At 56.3% G+C, this 21191-nt stretch overlaps 6 protein-coding genes across 6 annotated transcripts; 1 reads left to right on the top strand and 5 right to left on the bottom strand.

Annotated features, from left to right (window-relative positions):
• Nucleotides 1-315: 315 nt before the first annotated feature.
• TRAVEDRAFT_114350 (uncharacterized protein) lies at nucleotides 316-775 on the bottom strand (the record flags this gene model as incomplete). The annotated part of the gene is made up of 2 exons (XM_008036226.1): nucleotides 316-546; nucleotides 605-775. The coding sequence occupies 2 exons, from the start codon at nucleotides 773-775 to the stop codon at nucleotides 316-318; spliced, it is 402 nt and encodes a 133-aa protein (XP_008034417.1).
• A 1108-nt stretch (nucleotides 776-1883) lies between these two features.
• TRAVEDRAFT_114134 (uncharacterized protein) lies at nucleotides 1884-2347 on the bottom strand (the record flags this gene model as incomplete). Its single annotated transcript, XM_008036225.1, has 2 exons — nucleotides 1884-2117; nucleotides 2177-2347. The coding sequence occupies 2 exons, from the start codon at nucleotides 2345-2347 to the stop codon at nucleotides 1884-1886; spliced, it is 405 nt and encodes a 134-aa protein (XP_008034416.1).
• A 1031-nt stretch (nucleotides 2348-3378) lies between these two features.
• Nucleotides 3379-6339, bottom strand: TRAVEDRAFT_69226 (uncharacterized protein; the record flags this gene model as incomplete). Its single annotated transcript, XM_008036224.1, has 11 exons — nucleotides 3379-3627; nucleotides 3681-3887; nucleotides 3945-4338; nucleotides 4391-4404; nucleotides 4466-4499; nucleotides 4550-4731; nucleotides 4788-4919; nucleotides 4976-5600; nucleotides 5657-5819; nucleotides 5913-5964; nucleotides 6139-6339. The coding sequence occupies 11 exons, from the start codon at nucleotides 6337-6339 to the stop codon at nucleotides 3508-3510; spliced, it is 2124 nt and encodes a 707-aa protein (XP_008034415.1). The 3' UTR covers nucleotides 3379-3507.
• Nucleotides 6340-11154: 4815 nt separating this feature from the next.
• Nucleotides 11155-14793, top strand: TRAVEDRAFT_62776 (Rho family guanine nucleotide exchange factor CDC24; the record flags this gene model as incomplete). Its single annotated transcript, XM_008036027.1, has 7 exons — nucleotides 11155-11665; nucleotides 11716-11943; nucleotides 12330-12497; nucleotides 12604-12690; nucleotides 12766-12858; nucleotides 12912-13386; nucleotides 13433-14793. Exons 1-7 carry the CDS (start codon nucleotides 11204-11206, stop codon nucleotides 14791-14793), a joined length of 2874 nt encoding a protein of 957 aa, XP_008034218.1. The 5' UTR covers nucleotides 11155-11203.
• Nucleotides 14794-15558: 765 nt separating this feature from the next.
• TRAVEDRAFT_56248 (uncharacterized protein) lies at nucleotides 15559-16680 on the bottom strand. The gene is made up of 4 exons (XM_008035799.1): nucleotides 16519-16680; nucleotides 16426-16459; nucleotides 15856-16363; nucleotides 15559-15800 (listed from the first exon to the last, which is right to left on the bottom strand). Exons 1-4 carry the CDS (start codon nucleotides 16608-16610, stop codon nucleotides 15790-15792), a joined length of 645 nt encoding a protein of 214 aa, XP_008033990.1. The 5' UTR covers nucleotides 16611-16680; the 3' UTR covers nucleotides 15559-15789.
• A 59-nt stretch (nucleotides 16681-16739) lies between these two features.
• TRAVEDRAFT_62774 (uncharacterized protein) lies at nucleotides 16740-21130 on the bottom strand (the record flags this gene model as incomplete). Its single annotated transcript, XM_008036026.1, has 17 exons — nucleotides 16740-17065; nucleotides 17124-17155; nucleotides 17210-17277; nucleotides 17328-17380; nucleotides 17437-17613; nucleotides 17666-17736; nucleotides 17797-17927; nucleotides 17984-18098; nucleotides 18154-18436; nucleotides 18490-18559; nucleotides 18609-18770; nucleotides 18822-18923; nucleotides 18978-19163; nucleotides 19210-19256; nucleotides 19309-20223; nucleotides 20280-20702; nucleotides 20768-21130. 17 exons carry the CDS (start codon nucleotides 21128-21130, stop codon nucleotides 16955-16957), a joined length of 3309 nt encoding a protein of 1102 aa, XP_008034217.1. The 3' UTR covers nucleotides 16740-16954.
• Nucleotides 21131-21191: the final 61 nt, after the last annotated feature.

Genomic DNA, 21191 nt, shown 5'->3' with positions numbered 1-21191 from the left:
GACGAGGATGCATCGAAGAATTGTGCTGGGTGGATATATGGACGGCATCGGAAAAATATTGCGTGTCCATACAGCAGTATTCGTGTTTCACAGTCTCCTGAATCATCGCAGAAAACCTGATTTGATCGGCATACTCGTTACGGTAAGGGTACAGGGATACTGAGACTCGAAAGGAGACGGACATTTGGAACGATGCATACTTACTAGAAGTACAAACGATAGCGGAAGGCCATATCTATCGACTACAAAGAGGACCCGAGTCAGTGCTGCCCGTTCATAAATGGCACCATAGCCACACTCACCTCGAGCACAAGCTTACTCGATGTTAAACGTCGTAGAGTAGTGCCCCGCTAGAAGGTGAAAGCCACTGGGGTCGACGAACTTCTCTGTGTCGGGAGCCACGACCCGCAGATAGTCTTCGTCCTTGAAAATCTCGAGGATCTTCTCCAGCGTCTCGGCTTCGAATATCGCTACCCCTCCATAGGGCATTGGTGCGTTTCCGGTGATCGTTGCGTGAGCGGACGTAGCTGCGTGATCGATGTGGAACTAAGTACACACAGACTAAGTACATGCGGGCTCAGCGGAATGATGCCGGCGTACATACCTGTTCGTACTTGAGCAAGTTCTTCTTGACAATGGGGAGTGAGCGGAACAGAGGGACGTGGTGTTCGGCCCAGTAGCGGTGAAACTCCTCCCGGGAAATTTCAGCCTTGGGAGTGACAAGGAGCGACACCCGGTAGCGGCTGGGGCGCGATGCGGACTCGATGGAGGTCATGCTGTTAAACGAGGGGGATACGGGGCGATTCTTTGGGGCGACGTGCGGGGACGGCTTTATATGCTCGATAGAAGATGCTGGCTATCGCACCGCCCACATCCGCATGTGTCCTTTCCTCAATAGTTGAGGCACGTATAACCGATGCCGATGGTTTGCGCATTAGGTTGGGAAGCGCGACTTGATGTCCGGAAGGTATTGACGGGGATATGTCCAGCGGGACCGGGTCCAAAGACCTAGAAAAGCTACGAAGTTAGTGACTCGTAGGACAGTTCTGAGTACTTCGGACACTATGTAGCGCCGCCTCGACACAGGCACGTTGCCGTGTGAATGCCGAGAGATACTTTAGATGAACGAACCTTGAGGCTTGAGCTTGAGCCGTTGGCTCAGTCAGGCAATTTTGCCATCGCGTTAGGCACGCAAGATACATATGTACATGATGCACCCAATCATCATCCTACATCAACCACATCTGTGAAGAAGACAAGGGGATAGGAAAAGCACCTGCGGAAAAGCTCGAGCGTCGGAAAGTAGTGCTCAGGTGAACGAGGTGCAAGTTTAAATCCCGCTGTAGCCTGAAGATGAAAGGACTTTTAAGGAGCGAGGACACATGTGAGAGCACGTGCCGTCTTCTAAAGGCATAGAAGTCTGCGTAGTATGACTCGACTCGTCGAGAGGTGGTTGGGACTCGCTTTTCTCTTTTGGTAACCGAGTGAGCACAGCAACTGTTATCTCGTTGGGGGGGGGGGGGCGGCGTCAGAGACCTTACGAACACCATGTTCACCCGTTAGCTCTCAATGTTGTATGCCAAGAATTGTGTTCGGTGAGGAAGAATATGGAGGGAGTCGAAAGGATCTTGTATGTCCATACATCAGAATTTGTGTTCCGCAGTCTCCTGAACCATCATCACAGCAGGCCTCATTTGATCGACATCCTGGGTACAGTGATGCTGAGACTCGAAAGGAGACGGACATTTGCAACAATGCATATAAATACAAACGATATCCACCCGCAATATCCGCCAACTGTGAAAAGGATCCAAGTCAGCGCAGCCCATTCATGAATGATACAGCAGTCATACTCACCTCGGACGTCTTCACATGCTACAAGCCTACTCAATGTTAAACGTCGTAGAGTAGTGCCCTGCCAGGATGTGGAAGCCACTACGGTCGACGAACTTTTCCTCATCGGGGACGGCAACCCGAAGATACTCTTCATCCTTGAATATCTCGAGGATCTTCTCCAGGGTTTCGGCTTCGAAGACCGCTACCCCGCCATAGGGCATTGGAGCGTTTCCGGTGAACGTCGCTGAGAGAGTGGCCGTATCTGCGTCATCGATGTGGAACTGGGATATACACAAATTGAGTAAAAAGCGCAGGTTTTGAGGGATGCCGGGGGACATACCTGTTCGTACTTGAGCAAGTTCCTCTTGACGATAGCGAGGGAGCGGAACAGGGGGACGTGGTGTTCTGCCCAGTAGCGATGAAATTCTTCCAGGGACATGCCAGGCTTAGGAGTGACCAGGAGAGACACCCGGTAGCGGGCGACGGGAGTTGGGGAGACAGTGGAAGTCATGTTTCCAGACGGGGGGTGGGGGTGAGGTAGGTTTCGAAGACGGCATCCTCCAAGGATAGCTTTATATACCCGCTAGAGGACGTCAGCTATCGCGCCGCCCGCATCTGCATACTTCATATCCCCAATAGTTATAGCAGTTAAAGCCGGTGCCGATGGTGTGCGCAATAGGCCGAGGATCGCGGCCTGACAGTATCCGGAAGGGATTTGCAGTGCTAAAACCGGAGGGACCGGGTCCAAAGATTTGGTGAGAGCTAGTGCAACGTAGGACGGCTCCGGTCGATTCGGACACGATATAGCGCCGTTTCGACAGTACAGGCACATCTGCTGCAAGAATTGGTTAATGATCCGCCTCGTTAACCCTTGAATGCCATAAGAGACGTCTGCATGAACTTCGTACCTGGAGCCACCAGCTTAGTCAGTCATGGCATCTTTGTCATGTTTGACGGGGAGATACGTCTAACGCTCATCTGCACATGGTATGCGACGGATTGCAGACATCCTGGCATTCCATATTGCTCAGCATGTTGAGTCGACAGAGGTGGTTCAGTACCGGTTCTTCACGAGAGAGATAGTAAAGCTACTGCTTCAAGTTCCAGAGTAGCTTCGTTGACAGGAACGCGCGCTCTACCAGTATTGGAGTACTATGCTTGCGTAGTCGTTCTTGAGATCAGCGCTTCCAGCCATTGACAGGCGTGGTCTAGTGCGGCCGCCCTGCAATAGTACAGCTTTGCAGCTGCATGAGCAAAAAAACAAGTCAGTAAGGATAAACCCGTTGATAAACCGAAGCACTTACTGTACTAGAGTTGGCACGGACACGGGAATTATCCCGTGAAGGCAGGCGAGAGACAAAATCGACCAGTACTGTAACGAGTAGGGAGAGGTGTCGCGCGAGGTGAGTACAGAGTGCGAATGAAAGAGAATACAGCGCTCGTCCCGCAAGGATGTGAGTTCGGAAACTCGTCAGATTTGGGAAATATGGACAGAGACACGCGTGAGAGCACGCGTGAGGCTCGACAACGGTAACGAAGAGGGGCAAGCATGGCATGAATATAATATTGCAGCCAATAACGGGCGAACATGATGTTCGTAAGGTCCATCACAAGATGATTAACGGTGATCGCAAGCAGAGTTCCAAGAAACGGCGCCGAGGCAAAGATCGGCTACTCGTCCGGGTCGTCATCAATATTCTCGCCTTGAGAGAGTCGCTGCATGAGATGGTCGATCTTCGCCTTGTGGATGCGGTGGTGTTCCTGCCATCCCTTCCATGGATGATGTGGGTTCTGGCCATATACATGAGGTGAGCCGAACGTCAGCGCGAGATGGATACACCCACCAGTCGAGCGAAGTTCTGGAAGATCTTGTCGGAGGTGCCCTCGGGTTTGGTGATGAAGTGCTTGGCGAGGAGAACGTCGTCCTGACGGCTGTAACGCATCTTCTTCTCTGGCGGGGCAGGTAATGGTTCATCACCGGCTGTGTGGTGCAGCTCATGTTTGTGTCGCCTGTAGAACTTCATCCAGGATGCTCGCGAATGGTGAGGTGCCTGTGGGCCAACATTCGTAAGCAATCAGCTGCAACACCTTATCCTCGAGGTCCGCACCTTTATAGCAACGTCTTTCCAGAATACGACCATGTCCAGCTTGCCATCGTGTTGTCGACTTCGATACTCCAGGAAGCGTACCAAGAAAACGACGTCCTCGTCGGTGAACGCCACACCCTTACCCGTCGTACTCCTGTACAACGCCCGAGGAGGCGTTGGTGACCGTGTGCGGTGGACGTCCGCAGCGACGACACGATATGCCGCAGCTATAGCGCCAGGTCCGTGACTGACGGGCGGCGGTAGTTCCTCCTGCCCTTCGTTCTGGATACTGGGACCAGGCTCCGGTTCTGGGGGTTCCGGCACCATCGGCTCTTCTCCGTCGTCACCGAAGTCCATTGCATACCCTCCGAGTCGAATCTTGTGCTTGTTGCAATAACGACGCCAAGAGTAAAATCTACGTATGCTGTCAATTGCTAGCAAATAAACATCCGATGTAGGACGCGTACGTGTGGTGTGGTGCCTAGCGAACCGCAGCCGGTCAGAATGAACGCTCAACAACATGACGGATGACTACAACACACCTTGATGGCTATTCGCTCGCAGATCTCACGCAAACTGGAGAACAATCAGCGTTCAGGGCCAAGCTATATGGCGCTAGATATCACCTGAGAACAAGACCCTGCTCCTGGCAATAATCGATATAACGCTTCAGGTACAGAATGTCGTCAGACGTAAAGAGGTTGCCTCCGTAAGTGCTCTTGATGACACGCGAAGGCGGAGTCGGCGACCGTGCAGGAGGGTTGCGACGGTTTGCCACCAGGGTAGAAGCAGGTGGTGCAGGTTGCGGCTGTGAGGTATATCGCGATGAGTGCGATGCTCGCGCAGAAGACGATATCTCCCTACCTGCGTCTTAGTGCGTCTTCGTCCCCGAGGCTTCTCGGTCGGCTGCTCTGCGGTAGACGGCTCCTCGTTCGAATTGGAAGGTCCAGCCTCTTCCATGTATTGATCCGGTGCCTCGGTGTAAGGCTGCTCATACTGTAGGTGGCGCGGTCAAGGTCAACGTTGGCGAAGATGGCTCTTGGAGGACGCACGTGTTGGCCGTAATACCCCTCCGGAACCCAGTTAGCAGGCTGATCCTCCCGATACCTGTAAGCGTATTCAGGCGGAGGTGGTGGTACCATGCCGGGCGGCGGGGGCATGTGCTGATACGCCTGATTCCAGGCTTGCTGGTCCTCTGCATAACCTGGATGACGCTCCATCATGGCATGTTCTGGTTGGCCCGGAGGGGGAGGCGGCGGAGGGGGGGCAATATGCGTCTGAGCAGGGGCGATGCCGTTCGCTGCTTGCCATGTCTGAGGTGGACCGGATGTTGGCGGCTGCATCGGTGCACCGTACACGGGGTAAGGGAAAGGTCCCTGGTGGGGAACTATATGACCTGGATGGGGCATATGCATGCCTGGAGGCGGCGGGACAGGGTGACCTTGCTGGGGGGCGGGATGAGCGTGCGCTATATGCTGAGTATGAGGTTGTGGCGGCTGTTGTGGTTGAGACGATGTTCCAGGTTGCGATTGCGGGGGGTGTTGAGATGGAGGTGGCGGCTGTTGCGCGACTTGCTCCGGCACCTGGTGCACCATACTCGGCAGGGGCTGCGACATGTGCTGCACCGAAGGCCCCGCCTCCGTCAGAGGAGGGGGAGGTTGAGGTATAGAGCCCACTCTGCGTGACGAGATGAGCTTTGTAGGCTGGCAATTGGTGCCATGAGGACTACCCACGTTTCAGTCCCTGTCACTTTACAACCGCCAAAGTTGGTGTGATAGGTTTGCAGTGCACCAGCCTCGACACACCGGATGACCCATTGCGCGCTGAGCACGAGTTTTCCCTTCTTGCCCACATATTGGCGGTACAGACTCTGCCCGGACTCCTTGTGTGGGTCGACTGCGAAGGAGACATAGCGTTAGTCAAGGAATGGACGACACACGTCGCCGTTCCAATCCTATATGCCCGTGCATGACTGAACGAGAGACCTACCTAGAATATATGATACACCGCTATAACTGGGGGACACGATACCGCCATGTTGCTATAATCCGTTTAGGTCAGCCATACGTGAACTGGTATTCGCAATGCATGCGCGTGTGGTTGACCAGCAACGCGTCCGGTATGACAGATATACAACACCCAACCTTTGACAGGCATTTATGCGCGAAAAAACGCGTCGCACAGCCAGCAGTTCGCGTGAAGAGGCTCGACGTACCAAAACAAGCTCGATGACTTGATCCCGGTTCTCAACGTCCTTTTCCACGTATATAGCGAGCGGCGTGCCCATGAGCGGGTCGAGGAACAAGCCATCCGCAGAGTTCTGCTCGTCGAGGGGAGGAGATATATTGTGCGGTGGAGGTGCATGGTGGGCTTGGTCGCGGCGAGCGCGGTGTGCGGAAGAGCGTGCTGGTGCCATGGGTCTTGCCCCCGGGTGAGGTTTTGGGGAAGGAGTCTTCAGGGGGCTCGGCGCTCAACCTCTCTTCCCGCGGAGTTTCAATTCGCTACTCAACGCCCACCAATCCGCCTGCCCCTTTCTTCCTCCCAGCTTCCTCAATGAGGATCTTCGTCGACGTCGCTTTGTTGCATCGTGTGCTTCTATGGGTACCCGAACACCATTTTCAATTGCTCACGGGCGTTGCTCGTTCGCATACGCGTACACGAGGCCGTATCACTCGGTCGGCTGCGCCACAAACAACAATCCAGCCTGGACAGAGTCTAGGCAAATACCCTTACACGTCCCTTCGTTGCCCGGGGCCCCTCAAATTCTCCTCTCCGCCCATACAGTTTACCAAGCCACAGATTCTAGATCCTGACAACAACACACAGATACTCCAACATACACGCAGCACGATATTTCAAGCGCACTAACCTATCAGACATTATGAGTGCAGAAGCTTGCCTTTTTCTTCAGCCCCGGTCTCGATTAGTCGTTGACTGGAAAGTACCTGGCAGAACCTCGAGACTATCCGGTGCTCTCTTTAAACGCCATATCGCAAAAGCCTAAGTGTCTTTGCGGGTCCAATATAAATTGGTACGACTGACCTATAAACTCGTTGCATACTGATGCTTCACGGTAGCTTTACAAGTCTATCCCTCATCTTGCCAAACCCATGGTAGTCCCAGGCATGCACGAAGGTAGGTTTGAAATCATCAACGCACTGTGGCGATTGGCCCCCGCACTTTTGAAGGCGATATTCGCCGCTACATTCCAAATGCATTCACGGTTGGGTTATGTGACTGCTTAATGGCGGGTCTTCAATAGGTATGCTGCTATTCTGCTCAATCATGGAACCTGCAGGCATACTGATGCATAGCAGGTGTGGTAGACTGTAATCATCAAGGCGGAAGAGCAGGTTGGCGGTCAGACCTAACGGCCCTGCAGTCACAATAAAATGGCATGGTGGTGTATGGGCACGGTGCGCTTTCTGAACGCGGTCCCTCCGTCCATTTGATTCTGGACCGACTCCACCATCCACGTACGGAGGCCCCGCGCCGACACCTACGTCGGCCCGCAACGCCACACCTTTGCCGTATATCGTCCGGCGGGCCGACCAGGGGCGGTCCACGGCAGATGTACCACGAAGGCAACACTCGCCCATCCCCTCGTCAGAATTAGCGAACACAACGGGGATATGCCTAAGCTGAAGGCATCCAGGACGGGGCCCTGCGAAGGCTGAGGTCGCTTCGCAGGCCGGGCGAAGCGCGTTGTCCATTCAGTAAGTACTTTCCGCCAGAGCGTCGAGCGTGCCTTCGCGCCCTGTTCCATCACAATGTGATCATCATTCTCAATGCGGGAACCCATGCTCGCAAGTCCTTAGCAGTCGCGGCGCACTCACGCGCTTGCACGCGGTCGCCATCTCGCAGCGCGCTTGTATCATTGCATCACGCTTCAGCAGTACGTCCCCGTTCAAAGATAGAAAGCCGGGCCCCTAATTCGTGATTGCTTTTTCTTGCAGAATCGGACGGGTGCTAGGACCGACCAGTCCACTGGAACCTAGGCGAAGTGATACGTCCTTTTCGGACCCTCTCTCAACATCAGCAAGCCCTGGGGGACTTATGTGTACGCAATGTGCCCATATGTGACAACGTGGCCCTGCACGGTTTATGCGCATGAACAGCGGCATATTTGTCGACATACGGATATGCGCGAACGTTGCATGCTTCACGTCCAAAGATTGTTCTGGCATAAGCTCCACCACACCGACGAGGTACACTTCGCCAAGGGATCAGACGCTTATGTCCATCTCTGCATGATACGAGATATCACTTTCTCGACCACGCACTTCGCACAAGACCAACCTCCAGGGCACCCTTGCAGCCTTAAATGGTAGATACAAACGCAAGGTGGTCCAGGACCGGAGGAAGCTCGCCCTCAATATGAACGCGTGGTGGCACAACCGCTCTGTACTTCTCCTTCCAGAGTCGATATCAAGCCGTCTGTACCCGCCATCCTGATACTTTCTCAGGACGCATGACATTGACAGTCGCGGGCTGACAACCTTGACTTCGTTGGCTTACGACATCCGCACGCCTCCGTTGCAGGACCTGTCATGCGCGCACATCGCAGCGTCGTATACATCCATGTACGATGCATGTTGCGCGGCTCTCGGGATGCGCGACTGCGCCGCCGCGTCCAGTGGAAGCGTCGACCTCGCGCCACCGACGTCCGATAGTGTCTCCCTCCGATATCCACGCGCGCATCCTATCCATTTTGCACGTCCGAGGCACCTTGGCACTATCAAGGGACGCACCCATACATGATACAGGGCCTGCGAGGGTGCAGTCGGCGACAGTGCGGGGCATGTCACTGCACATCTTTAGCACGCTCGATTCAACGGCAAGTTCGACTTCCCCATGCCAGAGCTATCAATGATGCACGCCCGTCGCCGGCGTCCTGGACCTAGCACCTCAATCTTCAGAAGCCCGGTGTGTGCCCGCCGCTATCGCGCCCAAGGCTGCCCGCCATCTCTCCCTGAGGCTTCAAAGTCCGTCGTATGCACATCCCCTTCCTCCCTGCGTCCTAAAGAATTCGATAGCATGCGTTCGCTCAAACCTTGTATACGGACATGCGGAGTCGGTCGAGGCCTTCGCCGGCGTCCGCATCAGCGCGGGGCAAGCAAGGGTTGATTTGGCTCTGATGCAGAGGCACAGAGAGGCACTCGCGTACAGCTGATCTACGTGCCTCCATGTGCTTTCTGCTGTGCCTGTGGCCTCGATCGGACTAGCGTCGAATACGCGGACATCCATATAATAGGGGGGCCCTTGCGCAGGTCTCAATTAACATAATTATTGCTCGCGGGTAGCTAGCAGTGCAATAGACTTATGCAGTAGTGCCACCATGAACAGCTGTCCGAAGAGCTCGGCACCGCTGTGCGCGATCTTCCAGGGCCCGCCGCGCGTCCTTGTACACGCGCTTCTGTCGTCAATGTCAAAGCAAGCCTGTGCGCGTATCGCGTGCACCCGGTACGCAAAGCCTCGAGTACGTCAGAGCCGTGTTTCGTCAAATTTAGAGTTGTGCCCAACACGACGCAGCCCGTCGGTGACAGCGGCCACCGTGCTCTGCGCTCGCCCAACGCGGACGGAGATGAGTCGCACCCATACGGTCGGCAGCGCCACGTCCCACCACACCCTCCGGCTGGCAGTTGCGACCAAGGAGCTGCGCCACGAAGCCGTCGGACGCGGTATTCGTCCTCCTTCTCCATCGGGAAGATGTTGGACAGGACGCTGAGGAAGACGGCGTCTCCATAGGGACTGCTGCGCTCCAGAGACACCGGCCCGTCCGCGTTCACAGACGGAGGGCCGTGCGCGACGAGCCCACAGCCCACAGCCCTCCTTCTAGCATGGGTTCCTTGGGAAACGCGTATCGCCGGGCACGCAGTATGCGCTGCGGTCCTTCGAGCCCCGATGCGCGCACTTTGGCGGGAGCGTGACGAAGCGGGGGCGTGCGAGCCTCGTGTCCGCAACGAAATTGGGATCGCTATGCATCCACGGAACGGGTCCGCGGCACGGAGGCATTCGCGCTCGGCACGGCAGCGCAGGCTGAATGGGGCTCTCGGGAGTTGCCTTCGAGCCCGGTGTCGTGAGCATCTGTAGAAGCAGAAGCGGGCACGGGTGGGAATGCCGTGCGAGCATGTCGGTGAATAGTGCCTAAATCATGCGTGAGATGCGCACCGATAAGGCGGGGCGACCGGCGCATGCGGAAGGTTTGTTCACGACAGACGGAGGCAGCACGCGCGTCCGGTGGGCTGTGTGGGCGGAAGCACTTGCGCCATGTCTGCAGACATTCAGTGGAACGAGCAATCGGTCGAAAGAAAGAGTTTGGTGGGGACTTACTCACCATGCATGCATTGACGGACGCTGAATTAATTATAAAGGGCGAGGCGGTCGCAGCAGGGTGCGAACGGGATCACGGTGGTGATGCACGGGCGGGCTCGATGTGCGTCGTATGATTGCTGAATTCTGTTCATCGCTGCAGCATGCGTTTCTGGACACGGCCAGCTGTCAAGCTTCCTTCGCATCTAGGATCATACAAGCGCAGTTCAAAGATGACAGCTATAGAAGCAAGGGTGAGAGTCGGGTATCTCTAGCAATGACGCACAGGGTGCGGTCAATGGATGTGGAGGTTACGTTACGGGGGTGGGCGGCGATAGCCATGGCAGGGAACAGGGAAGAGATCCGCGACGAGGTCCGCGGGGGCGCGATATGGGGGCGTAAGTGAGAGCGACGTGAACCGGTCACTGGAATCTGGATACCTGGGCCAAGCGTGGATATAGAATACACGGAAATGCGGATGTTGGGCAGTTCTATCGGCTCGAGAAGGAGGAGTAGCATGAGAACGCATCTGGACGCCAAATGGCCGCAAAACGAATATCTTGACAAGAGGGGCGAGTGTGTCTTGGGATGCGTAGCAGATCCGGGGTAGCATTCGAGCAAGAAATGGATGATAGCACTGCCAGACAGACCTGGACAGACGGAGCGGATGGGGGATTCGGAGGAGGACCCTTGCGGCACCTTGGGCTCGGTTGTCGAGATTTGCCGGCGATGGATCTGAGATCTAGAAGTGGGAAAACAAAAGGGGAAGCCGGGTGATGGGGTACAAACACGACCACACACTAATCGGAGTTGGACTGTTTGTGAGAACTGGACGGGCGTCTCGCTGTACTCAGCTCTGGACAGGATCCCGTCTCTCCGTCTCCTCCCATCCCAAGCAACCGTCGACCCCCTCCCTCCCGCCGCCGTCCTGCTCGCCCAAGGCCTCCCCTTCCTCTCTTTCGCCCCTGATGGCCTCCGTAGCGGCCCGCAAAAAGTCCATGATCGGCGCACCACCCACAATCGATTCGCCTGTCGCCAACAATACTCTACTCAACAAGGCTGCCTCTCAGTCCACCTCTCTCTATCAGCAATGCTCCTCTCTACGCACTCGCCTTATGCATCTTCAAGGATTCTCAGACTGGTTCACTGCCGCCGCTCAGCCAGACTCCTCACGGCGATCAACCGACCCCGTAACCCAACTCTGGGACGTTTTCGCACTCGGCGTCCCCTTGTGCTACCTCTTCAATCTCCTTCCCTCTACCACCCCCATCCAAGTGAACACTGACGTGCAAAGCTATGACCCCTCGAACGAGCGCACGAGGAAGCACGCGATCGCCCTCTTCTCTATGAACGTGAAGCAAGTATCGGGATGCGAGGGATTCACCGTGAGGGATCTTTGGGACCGTAACTCTACCGATGGCTTCGTAAAGGTGTGTGCCGCTATTTTAAGCTTTACTCCGTCGAGCTCACCAGGCTCCAGGTCGTGAGCAATGTCATCAACCTCGTCGAGCAGTTGCCCGATGACTTGTTCATGGCGACACCGCCAGCATCTCCCAAGCTCTCGTCGGCTCTGGCATCCACGGAATCGCTTACATCCGACAACTCTCTCGTAGCGTCAACCGTCGAGCCGGGCGGTGCGCGCGCCAATATCATCAAGGAACTCGTCGACACGGAGCGGAAGTACGTACAAGACTTGGAAGTCATGCAGGTGCGCTTGTCTCGCTTCCGGCTGTTATCAGACGATATGCCCCTCGAGAAAGATACTTTTGAGCCGTGCAAAGACGACGCGAGCATATACGCACAGCCAAGGCCCGCGTATATCCTCGCAGCGCCTGTTACCTGCTAGTCGTCCCATGCGAAGCGTCGCTGCCATATCCAGCACGGTGGGCAAGGTGGGGAAGCTACCGTGTCCTTCAGTTCGCCAAACCGCACGTTAGGCTTGCGACATTCAAGTGTTAGGCCATCGCATGACTATCGCGGCAGGTGAACTTCGTCCTCTGTCTGCTGTGCGAGCACGAAAGACTTTCACGAGGGGTATATTGCTCGGTTTACAGCGCGTCTTGCTGGGGTTCTATACTGACACATGCCTTGCAGAGATACTGTGATGAAGCGGTCAAGTATATCGACCGCGACACGTTGCACTTGCTCTTCCCTGGCCTCAACAAGCTTCTCAACTTTCAGCGAAAGTTTCTGATCAAGGTCGAGAGCATCGCCGAGTTGTCATGGAACGAGCAGAGATGGGGTGTTCTATTCTCTGAGAACGTGAGTAGCTCCATTCTACCTGCGCATGGTCGATACTGAATGTGGAATTGCGATTGTCGACCTATTGTGTCCGCTGACAACTCAACATCCGCTTCTGGAACAATAGGAAGAAGATTTCGCTGTGTATGAGCCGTATTGCGCCAACTACACTATGGCGTCGGAGATTATGATCCAGGAGGAGCTGAATCTGACGGTATGTCTCTTCCGTCGCGCTCTCGAACGTCGTCTCCTTGGTTGCATCAGGCGCTGACTGTATGCGGTACCCTAGGCGCTTAATCATATCATCAATGTGAAGGGCGAACTTCCCGCCTTCCTAATCAAGCCGGTGCAGCGCATCTGCAAGTATCCGTTGCTTTTGGAGGTAAGGCTCAGTTCCCTCGGATCAAGCAGGCATGCTCACATGACCCGCCACAGTCGCTTTTGAAAGCCGTGAACAACACCGAGTATAACTTCGTCGAAGAGCTGAAGGCCGGAGTCGGCGCAGCAAAGCGTATCACTGATAAGATCAACGAGGCGCAGCGACGGGCGGAGAACGACGCAACGGTGAAGAACCTCGAAGGCCGCGTCGAGGACTGGAAAGGACACCACATTTCCAACTTCGGCTCTCTGCTCCTGGACGACGTGTTCAGCGTCACTAAGTCCGAGGTCGACCGGGAGTATCACGTCTTCCTTTTCGAGAAGATCATTCTTTGTTGCAAAGAGTACGTACCGCAACCGGGCAACGGCAAGAAGGTCGGCAAGAGCAACTCGATCCTCAAGAAGCCTTCTTCGCCCTCGTCGACTTTCGGTCCTGGACCGAGCGGTAGCAAGAAGAAGAGCACTCCCTTGTTGCTAAAGGGGCGCATTTTCTTGAACAACGTCACCCAGGCGGTGCCGAAGAACATTGCAGGTCAGTCATAAAACGACGTTGAGATGAAGCTTTCGGCTCACGCCAGTCTTGCTAGGCCAATACTCGCTCGCCGTGTGGTGGCGCGGTGACGACGATTTGGAGTTCTTCACTCTGCGATGCCGGAATGAGGAGCAGCTCAAGATGTGGGAGAATCAGCTCAACCGGCTGATCAAGGAGACCGCGAGCCGCCGCACGTCGGACCGCAACGTCTCCCGCCTCGCCCAGGTCGCAAACAGCACCAACCCGTCCCCACAGATACGGTCAGCACACAACTCGTACGCGCAAGAGCGCAGCTCCATGTTCTCCCAGTCAACCGGCTACTCGTCTGGTGTCCCTTTCTCGGCGACGATCAACGGGTCGCGCAGCATGCGGCACCCGTACGCGAACGAGGAGCACGCGCTCCCTTCCGCATCCGCGCATAGTCACTTCAGCAATGGTTTCGTGCAGGGAGGTCCTCAGGGCTATCCCCCGCACGATGGGTTTGAACTCGATCCCGAAGACGAGTATGAAGACTACCCGCCGACCAGCGCGAACTCGGCGTCCGGACGTGGGACGCCTATGGGACAGCAGCGGAGGCCAGACTTCCCCTACCCGCAGAGCGCGCGGAACAGCGGACAAGCGTCCTCTCCCATCCTCTCGGGCGGTATGGGCGGATTCCAGCCCCCTGCGTCTGCCCGCCCAGCTGCGCGCTCAACGAGCAGCTATGCATCGGAAGCGAGCTTCGCCCCGAGCGTGCAGAGTCGACCGACGCTGCGCAGCAAGTTCAGCTCGACGCGTCTGGCGGCTGCCTATGAGCAGTCGGATTCGCGCGGAGCGAGCCCGATGCCGACGCACCAGCCGATGCGCTCGCGCAGCGCCAGCCAGCCAAGTGCGTACCACCACCATTCGCAGCAGCCCCCTCCGCCCCTTCCGACGTCTGCGTGGATAGACCGGTCGCAGAACTCGCTCCCGACCAGCAAGCGTGGCAGCGGCTCCAGCCAATCTACAGGCGACAGCTCCGACTACTCTCCTCACACGAGCAGCTCCCCCATCACTCCTTACGGCTCGAGCGAGTCGTCACTGGCAGGCGTATCTATGGGTCGCTCAGGCCGCTCCCATATGGACCCGTCAATGGGCCCGCCACCGCTCAAGGAGGAGCTCCGTCTCTCTCCGCCTGTGAAGATCAAGGTGCACTTTGGCGAGGACATCTTCGTCATACAAGTGCCGCGATCGACAGAGTACGCCGAGCTTGTCGACAAGGTCGGCAAGAAGATCCGACTTTGCGGGCCGAGGCGAGACGACGGTCCCCTGCGCGTGAAGTACAAGGACGAGGACGGCGACCTGGTATCGTTGGGGTCGACGGAGGACGTTCAGATGGCGTTCGAGTCCTTCCGCCCCGGCAACCAAGTAACACTCTACGTGCAGTGAGCGGTCTTACCAGCCGCCTCCTGCCCTCTCCGCCCTGCGTCACCCCCATCCACCTCTCCCCTCTCGCCGCCCTCGCATGTCCACCTCATTGCTCACGACCCACACCTCTCGTATCCTACATCTGACTCTCTGGCATTATCCTTATATCTGGGGACCCGGTCACACATATGCGCACATTCGTTTTTGAACTGTTTCCGTTTCTTGTTTCGCCCATTGTCTGTATTACGACCCGCACGATCCTTCCGCGCTCTCCTCTCTCCCGGCCTACGCTCTGACTCTCATTCGCCTTCCCCATCTCTCTCTCCCTCTCCCGTTACTCTACTGCATTGGATCTCGTGCGCACGCGCGTTGTTATTTGTCCGCCCTTCCACGTACGTCACCAGGATACGCCTACAACTGTATCCGTGTGTGCGTCTCGGGGGGCGCGAGGCCCCCACCCACCCCGAGCCGCTCCTTTCGTCACCATATTCCCCCCGCACCACGTTACCCATGTCTCCGTACTACGATCTCTGCCATCTATCTCCGTGACTGGTCTCTATCTACTGTGGAGTGCGCAGCGCACCGGATCCGACGGGTGGCAGGGGTGTAGGATGTCCTCCGGCGCCACCATGTTGTGCAGGCTACTATGTGTATCATCTACTAGAGTTGATCGTTTGCTTAGGCTGGCCTTTACGGAATATATTATCTTATTGAATCTCCCAGCCGTCGGTGTGTGCTGTGGGGTTCGCCCTCAAGACGGATGTTCTCAGGATATGACAAAGTGGGGTCGTCGTTATGCAGCGCTACACGCCCCATCTAAGAAACAATCCCGTGCATGACTACAGATGACTACGCCGTTACTCATTGGGCTGTCCAAGAAACCCGACAACATGGGTAAGGCGCAGGTCCAGGCGCGTATGTATAGGATCAGGTAAGTGGGGATCCGGGCGACGTGAGTAGGGTCGTCGATCTTGTGGCACCCAACGCGACGGACCGGGTCCGTGGTCAACGCGACCACTATGGAGTTACTTGAACACATGTAAGCCCACGACGTAAGTGAATATCGCAGAAATTATGCGTTACCTGTCATGTCCGGCGGCTCGACCCCGCTGCGGCCGACCTCGAAGAACGCGTCCGCGAGCGCGGCGACGTCCCCGCCTAGCGCCTTCGCCTGCGCGACGATCTGCACGACGAGCGCAGGCGGGAGCCCCGCCGGCGTGCGCGCGTAGATGTCGAGCCCCTGCGGCGTGAAGAGCGTCTTCTCGAAGTAGGTCACCGCCCACGCGTGCGCGTTCTCGGGCGACGTGTCCGCGCTGCAGCCCAGCACCTGCCAGCGCGACGTCGCGACCGCGAGCCAGCCCTTGCCGCGCCACTTGTAGCGCGTCGGCGCGGGGGGCCGTGCGTCCAAGTTCGCGGCGGTGGGGGACTGAGACTCCGGGGTGACGAGTGTGTCGACGCCGGTGACGCGGCTGCGGGTGGAGGTCGCGGGGTCGGAGGCGCCGCGGTACTCGACGGTGTCGTCGAACTGCACCGTTGCATCGCTGCCGGACGACTTCTTCAGCGCGTACGTGATGGTGACGTCCTTCTTAGACTAGACGTGCGTTTCGTGGCGCCTGTGAGCTTCTGGTAGGCCGGTCGTTGTTTTCTGCGTACCTTCCAGAGCGGCAATGTGGAATAAGTGACATGCCTGTTTGGTGCATCAGCGTCTCGCTCATGATTCGGTGGTTTCACGGGGGTATCACGAACCATGTGCCCATGAACTTATCCAGGTCCAAGTCGATGGGAGGGTTATGCAAGTCGGGGGCGTGCAAGACGACGGTGTCGGACGGCGTCGTCATGGCTGTTCACTTCCAAGCAGCTGTGGGAGGATGACGTCCCAGCAGCTGGGCTCATGAGCTCAGGCCCCGCTTACCACCCGAGCCAAGATGGCAGAACTGCTGACTAGTAGGGTTTACCGCGGTCGGGAGGCCAACGAGATACGTATATTGTCAACGAGAACTCATGCTACAGAGAGAGAGCTAGTTGCTATTCGATGATGGATCCGGGAGACTGGGGCTGCGCTGCGGCATGGTATACACGAATATTCTAACACTTGTATGGGAAATTTGTCCGTGTCCGTTGCCTGGGAGCGGAAAGCGGGCCATCTAATGAGACATGGAATCTATGCCTTCTCCTCTCGTGTCTACAACGCGTCGGGCGAGATGTCACCCAGAGTGTTGAGGTCCGCCGCGCTGTACGCGCTGTACAGGGACCGTGTTTCATCCCCAACCTCAGATTGCGCATCAATGGTCTCCTGCATGTCGACATCGTCAGTGATCGATACTATAACAGGGACACGCAAGATCACGTACGTCGAAGTAGTGGTGAGCCAGACTGCGAGGAGCTATACATAGGGCGGTCAGCGTTGGTAAGGGTTCACGTAAGGTTAAGCTCTCACTTTTCGGTGTCTTGGGCAACCTGCAGTTCGCTCCACTCTGCAAGATGTGGTAGGCAACGAGCCCAGACCTGAAACCAGTATGAGCGTGATGCTGTGAAGAGCACGCAGTCGGGCATACCATCCAGTCTGATGGGAGGCTCCCAGACCCCGACCGTCATCGGCATGGAAGAACTGTATCATTCGACATTAGGATCCAGCTGATAAATTGGAACGCTCAAGCCACATACCTCATGGAACCACACGTAGTCACGGAAGTGTGGGTCGTGGTCAAGCTTCGGGTTCCCGCCGTTAGCAGCGCGCTTCCCTTCCATATCCCTGCCAAAGATGTGGATAATGCGGTGCTGGATCTCCTCTGCCACTTGGACAAGGTTCATATAATCCCCGCTGCCGGTCGGACATTCGACCTTCGCTAATTGTCAGAAGGCGACTTGCGAGGTTCGGTTTTTGACTACTTACTTGGACCTCGTCACCATAGAACTGGTAGAAACGCTGGAGACTCTCGATGAGGATGAAGTTGACGGCAAGCCCTGAATGCGGAGTTAGCTCAGCGATCAATCAGGCTGTATAACAGTACAGAGGACACTTACAGATAGGACCACGCCAGTTCGAGTTGCCTCCGAACATGCCGGACTTGGAATCACCTGGCCAGTAGTTGACCTCGTAACGCTCGCCATTCACATCCATCCCCCAAGGTTGATCCTTGTGCTTCTTGGACAGCCTAGAATACGATCGAAATATCAGTACAACGTCGTGAAGAGTAAGGGGAGGACTCACGATCGAATGCCGTGCTCACTGAGGAACTCGTCCTCGTCAAGCATCTTCTCCAAGATCTTGACGAGCCTCTCCTTGCTCGCCAGGGCAAGCAGTCGACGTTCTCCACGACCTCTCGCTATCGACACGCATACATATGAGAGGCATTCATCATGATAAGTGGTGGAGCTCACTCTGCATGTTGGCCATGTTACGCTCCGACATTCCTGGCCGGTTGTCGATGAACCATTCCATGCGCTTCTTGAACCCGGGGAAGCGGTTGACAGTGGATGGCTCGAGCACTAGCGTAGCGTAGAGAGGGATCAGCCCGACGAGACTGCGAACCGGCAGCTGCATCGAATGCCCGTTGTCGAATTGGATAGCATCGTAGTACATTCCGTCTTCTTCGCTCCACAGACTGAGCTCATCGTCACCTCCGCCGCGGAAGGTCATGGCATCGGAAATGAAGATGAAGTGCTGCAAACACGAAGGTTAGTTCAACCAAAAAAAGCGGAAAGATCGCGACAAACTTCGAAAAACTTTGAGGCGATGTCCTGGTAGGTATCGTTATGCTTAGCTAGTTCCAAGGCGATGTTCAGCCTGGAAGGATGATTAGTCTAGTTACAGAACACCTAAAGGAGGCACTTACATGTTCAAACAGTAGAACGCCATCCACGCCGTGCCGTCTGCTTGACGCAGAGTGCCGCCCGTTGGCAACGGTTCCGAACGGTTGAACACGCCAATGTTGTCCAGGCCAAGGAAACCTCCTTCGAAGACGTTGTTTCCACCTTGATCTTTACGGTTGACCCACCTGTATCGCCAATTCAGTTTGTGACAGGCCCATCGCTTGAATTGACCTTACCAGGTGAAGTTAAGGAGCAACTTCTGGAAAACGCGCTCAAGGAATTTGAGGTCCTCTCTCCCATACAACTTGCGTTCGATCTTGAATACGCGGAATGTGGCCCTGTGATCATCGGTGTAAGGGCGCATGCGTTCCTCCATGGGTGCTATGACTTACCAGGCATGCACAGGTGGGTTGACGTCGCCGAAGTTCCATTCGTAGGCCGGAATTTGACCGTCAGGCTTCATATACCACTCACGCGTCAACAGATCCAACTGCTTCTTGGCGAACGCGGGATCCACAACTGCAAGCGGGATGCAGTGGAAGGCCGTGTCCCATGCCGCGAAGAAGGGATATTCCCACCTGAGCTCGATCAATACATGTGAAGATCGAGTGTCGAGCTACGTACTTGTCGGGCATAGACAAGATGTCAGCGATATGCAGATGCTTCCAGTCCTGCAGGAAGTTGAGTGTCGGATAAATTAGCATGTGAAGTTGCGGAACACACCTTGTTCCTAATCCACTTGCGCTCTGGCGGCGGCGGAGGCTGCGCCGGGTCGCCCTTCAGCCAGTCCTTCTGAACAAATTGGTAGTACTGCTTCGTCCACATCAGGCCACCTAGAGCCTGACGCATGATCTGCTTGAGATCGTCGCTGATAGGGCCTAGTACAAGTCCGGAGTAGAACTCGTTGGCTTCTTCCCTACGCTCTTCCACGGTGTCGTCGAAGATGCCCTCATCCTCAATACTCGGGTCCTGAGCGGGCGTGCGAGGAGTAAGCTTGAGGCGGACGACAGCGCACCCGCCACGAGGGGGGACGTTCTCGAAGACATAGTGAGCGGCGGACTTCGTGCCCCTCTTAGCGGGGTTGACGAAAGACGGGGTTGCAGGGAACGGGGTACGAGGGCCCAACTCTTCCTCAGAGCTGGGAGTGTCATCGCCTCCGCCGTGGCTGGCATATCCGGTGTGAATCTTCGTAGAGAAGAAGCCTGGGTGACCTTCATCGGTAGGCGGAGGGCGATGAGCGGGTATGATATGGTCGTGGAAAGCATCCTTGACGTATGGCGTCTCGTTCTGGCCGCCGTAAAGACGATGGAAGTTCGTGTTGTTCTCAGTGAACAGGAGGTTGGCATCGACGGCCTCCGGCTCCCCGCTTTCGCCTACGTTGAGCTGTCCCTTGTTGTCCACTGGAGGCGGGGAGGGAAGACAGTATAGGTTGTACTTCCCAAGCGTAGGGTCAACAGCGGTGATCACTCCGTCGCCGGCGGCCCACATCGACGGCCGAGACGGTGGGTTGTCCGACCACGACCAACTGTTGGGGAACCAAAACTGAGGGATGACGTGAAGCGTCGCGGGCTCAGGACCTCTGTTGTAAGATGTGATACGGACGTAGACACTGTCGGGGTCCTGCTCGTCTTTGGCGTACTGCGTATGAGGTGAGTATATGCGCGTATATCATCGCGTATAATCATTTGACGTACCTCCATGAATACATCCCAGTAGCGGTCGTCGTCGAACACGTCGGTGTCGAGAATTTCGAACTCGGAGACGTTACGGTCGCGGTGCTGGTTCTCGCGCACGAGCTCCTCGTACGGGAACGCCTTCTGCGGGTACTTGTACAGGAACTTCATGTACGAATGGGTGGGGGTGGAGTCGAGGTAGTAGTAGAGCTCCTTCACGTCTTCGCCGTGGTTTCCCTGATGGCCGGTGACACCAAAGAGGCGTTCCTTGAGGATGCGATCTTCTCCATTCCAGAGCGAAAGCCCGAAACAAAGACGCTGGTGGTTGTCGGAGATACCACCGAGACCGTCCTCGCCCCACCTATATACACGCGAGCGGGCGTGCTCGTGCGGGAAATGGCTCCAAGCATCGCCATTCGCCGAGTAATCCTCGCGTACGGTGGCCTATATGCGCGTTGATCAGGGCCAGGGGACGCGTACAATGCAAGCGATGCGAAGACACAACATACCCATTGCCGGTCGCTAAGATAAGGACCCCATCTCTTCCAGTGGTGCTCCCTGCGGCCGTCCTGATCCAGACGGAAGCGCTCTGCACCATGGTACTCCGGGCCAAGCTTCTCGCTGAGCCTCTGGCGGAACGGGTCTGCGCGTGCATCTTCTTCAGCATCGTGGGGGCCTGTAGACTCAGTCTTGGCCATCTTGGGGGGCGCAGGGCCCGGCTGAGAAGACTCGTTCAGGTTGGGATTAGGGATGTTGATTGTAAGGGCGGGGTCGGATGAGGAGCGCGTAGGCTTGTCTTCCCGGGCAGCGTCCTCGCCATTCTGCCCGCGAAATATCTTGGCCTGCAGCTTCTTCAGCGGTGTCTGTGACATCGCTGGTGTGGGGATGGGGGTGATGGGAGGAGGAAGAGAGCGAGGGACCGGGTGAAGGCCA

Source organism: Trametes versicolor (assembly GCF_000271585.1).
Source record: "Trametes versicolor FP-101664 SS1 unplaced genomic scaffold TRAVEscaffold_2, whole genome shotgun sequence".
Taxonomy (NCBI): Eukaryota; Fungi; Basidiomycota; class Agaricomycetes; order Polyporales; family Polyporaceae; genus Trametes; species Trametes versicolor.
Note: the sequence above shows the minus strand (reverse complement) of the source record. Positions and strands in the feature narration are given on the sequence as shown.

Bases quoted from the DNA above. Each gene is read 5' to 3' on its own strand.
- TRAVEDRAFT_56248 (XM_008035799.1), bottom strand. From the start codon at position 16,610: ATGACGACGCCGTCCGACACCGTCGTCTTGCACGCCCCCGACTTGCAT. The intron at 16,460-16,518 runs GTTCGTGATACC...TGCACCAAACAG, and splicing joins GATAAGTTCATGGGCACATG to GCATGTCACTTATTCCACAT. The intron at 16,364-16,425 runs GTACGCAGAAAA...ACGCACGTCTAG, and splicing joins CCACATTGCCGCTCTGGAAG to TCTAAGAAGGACGTCACCAT.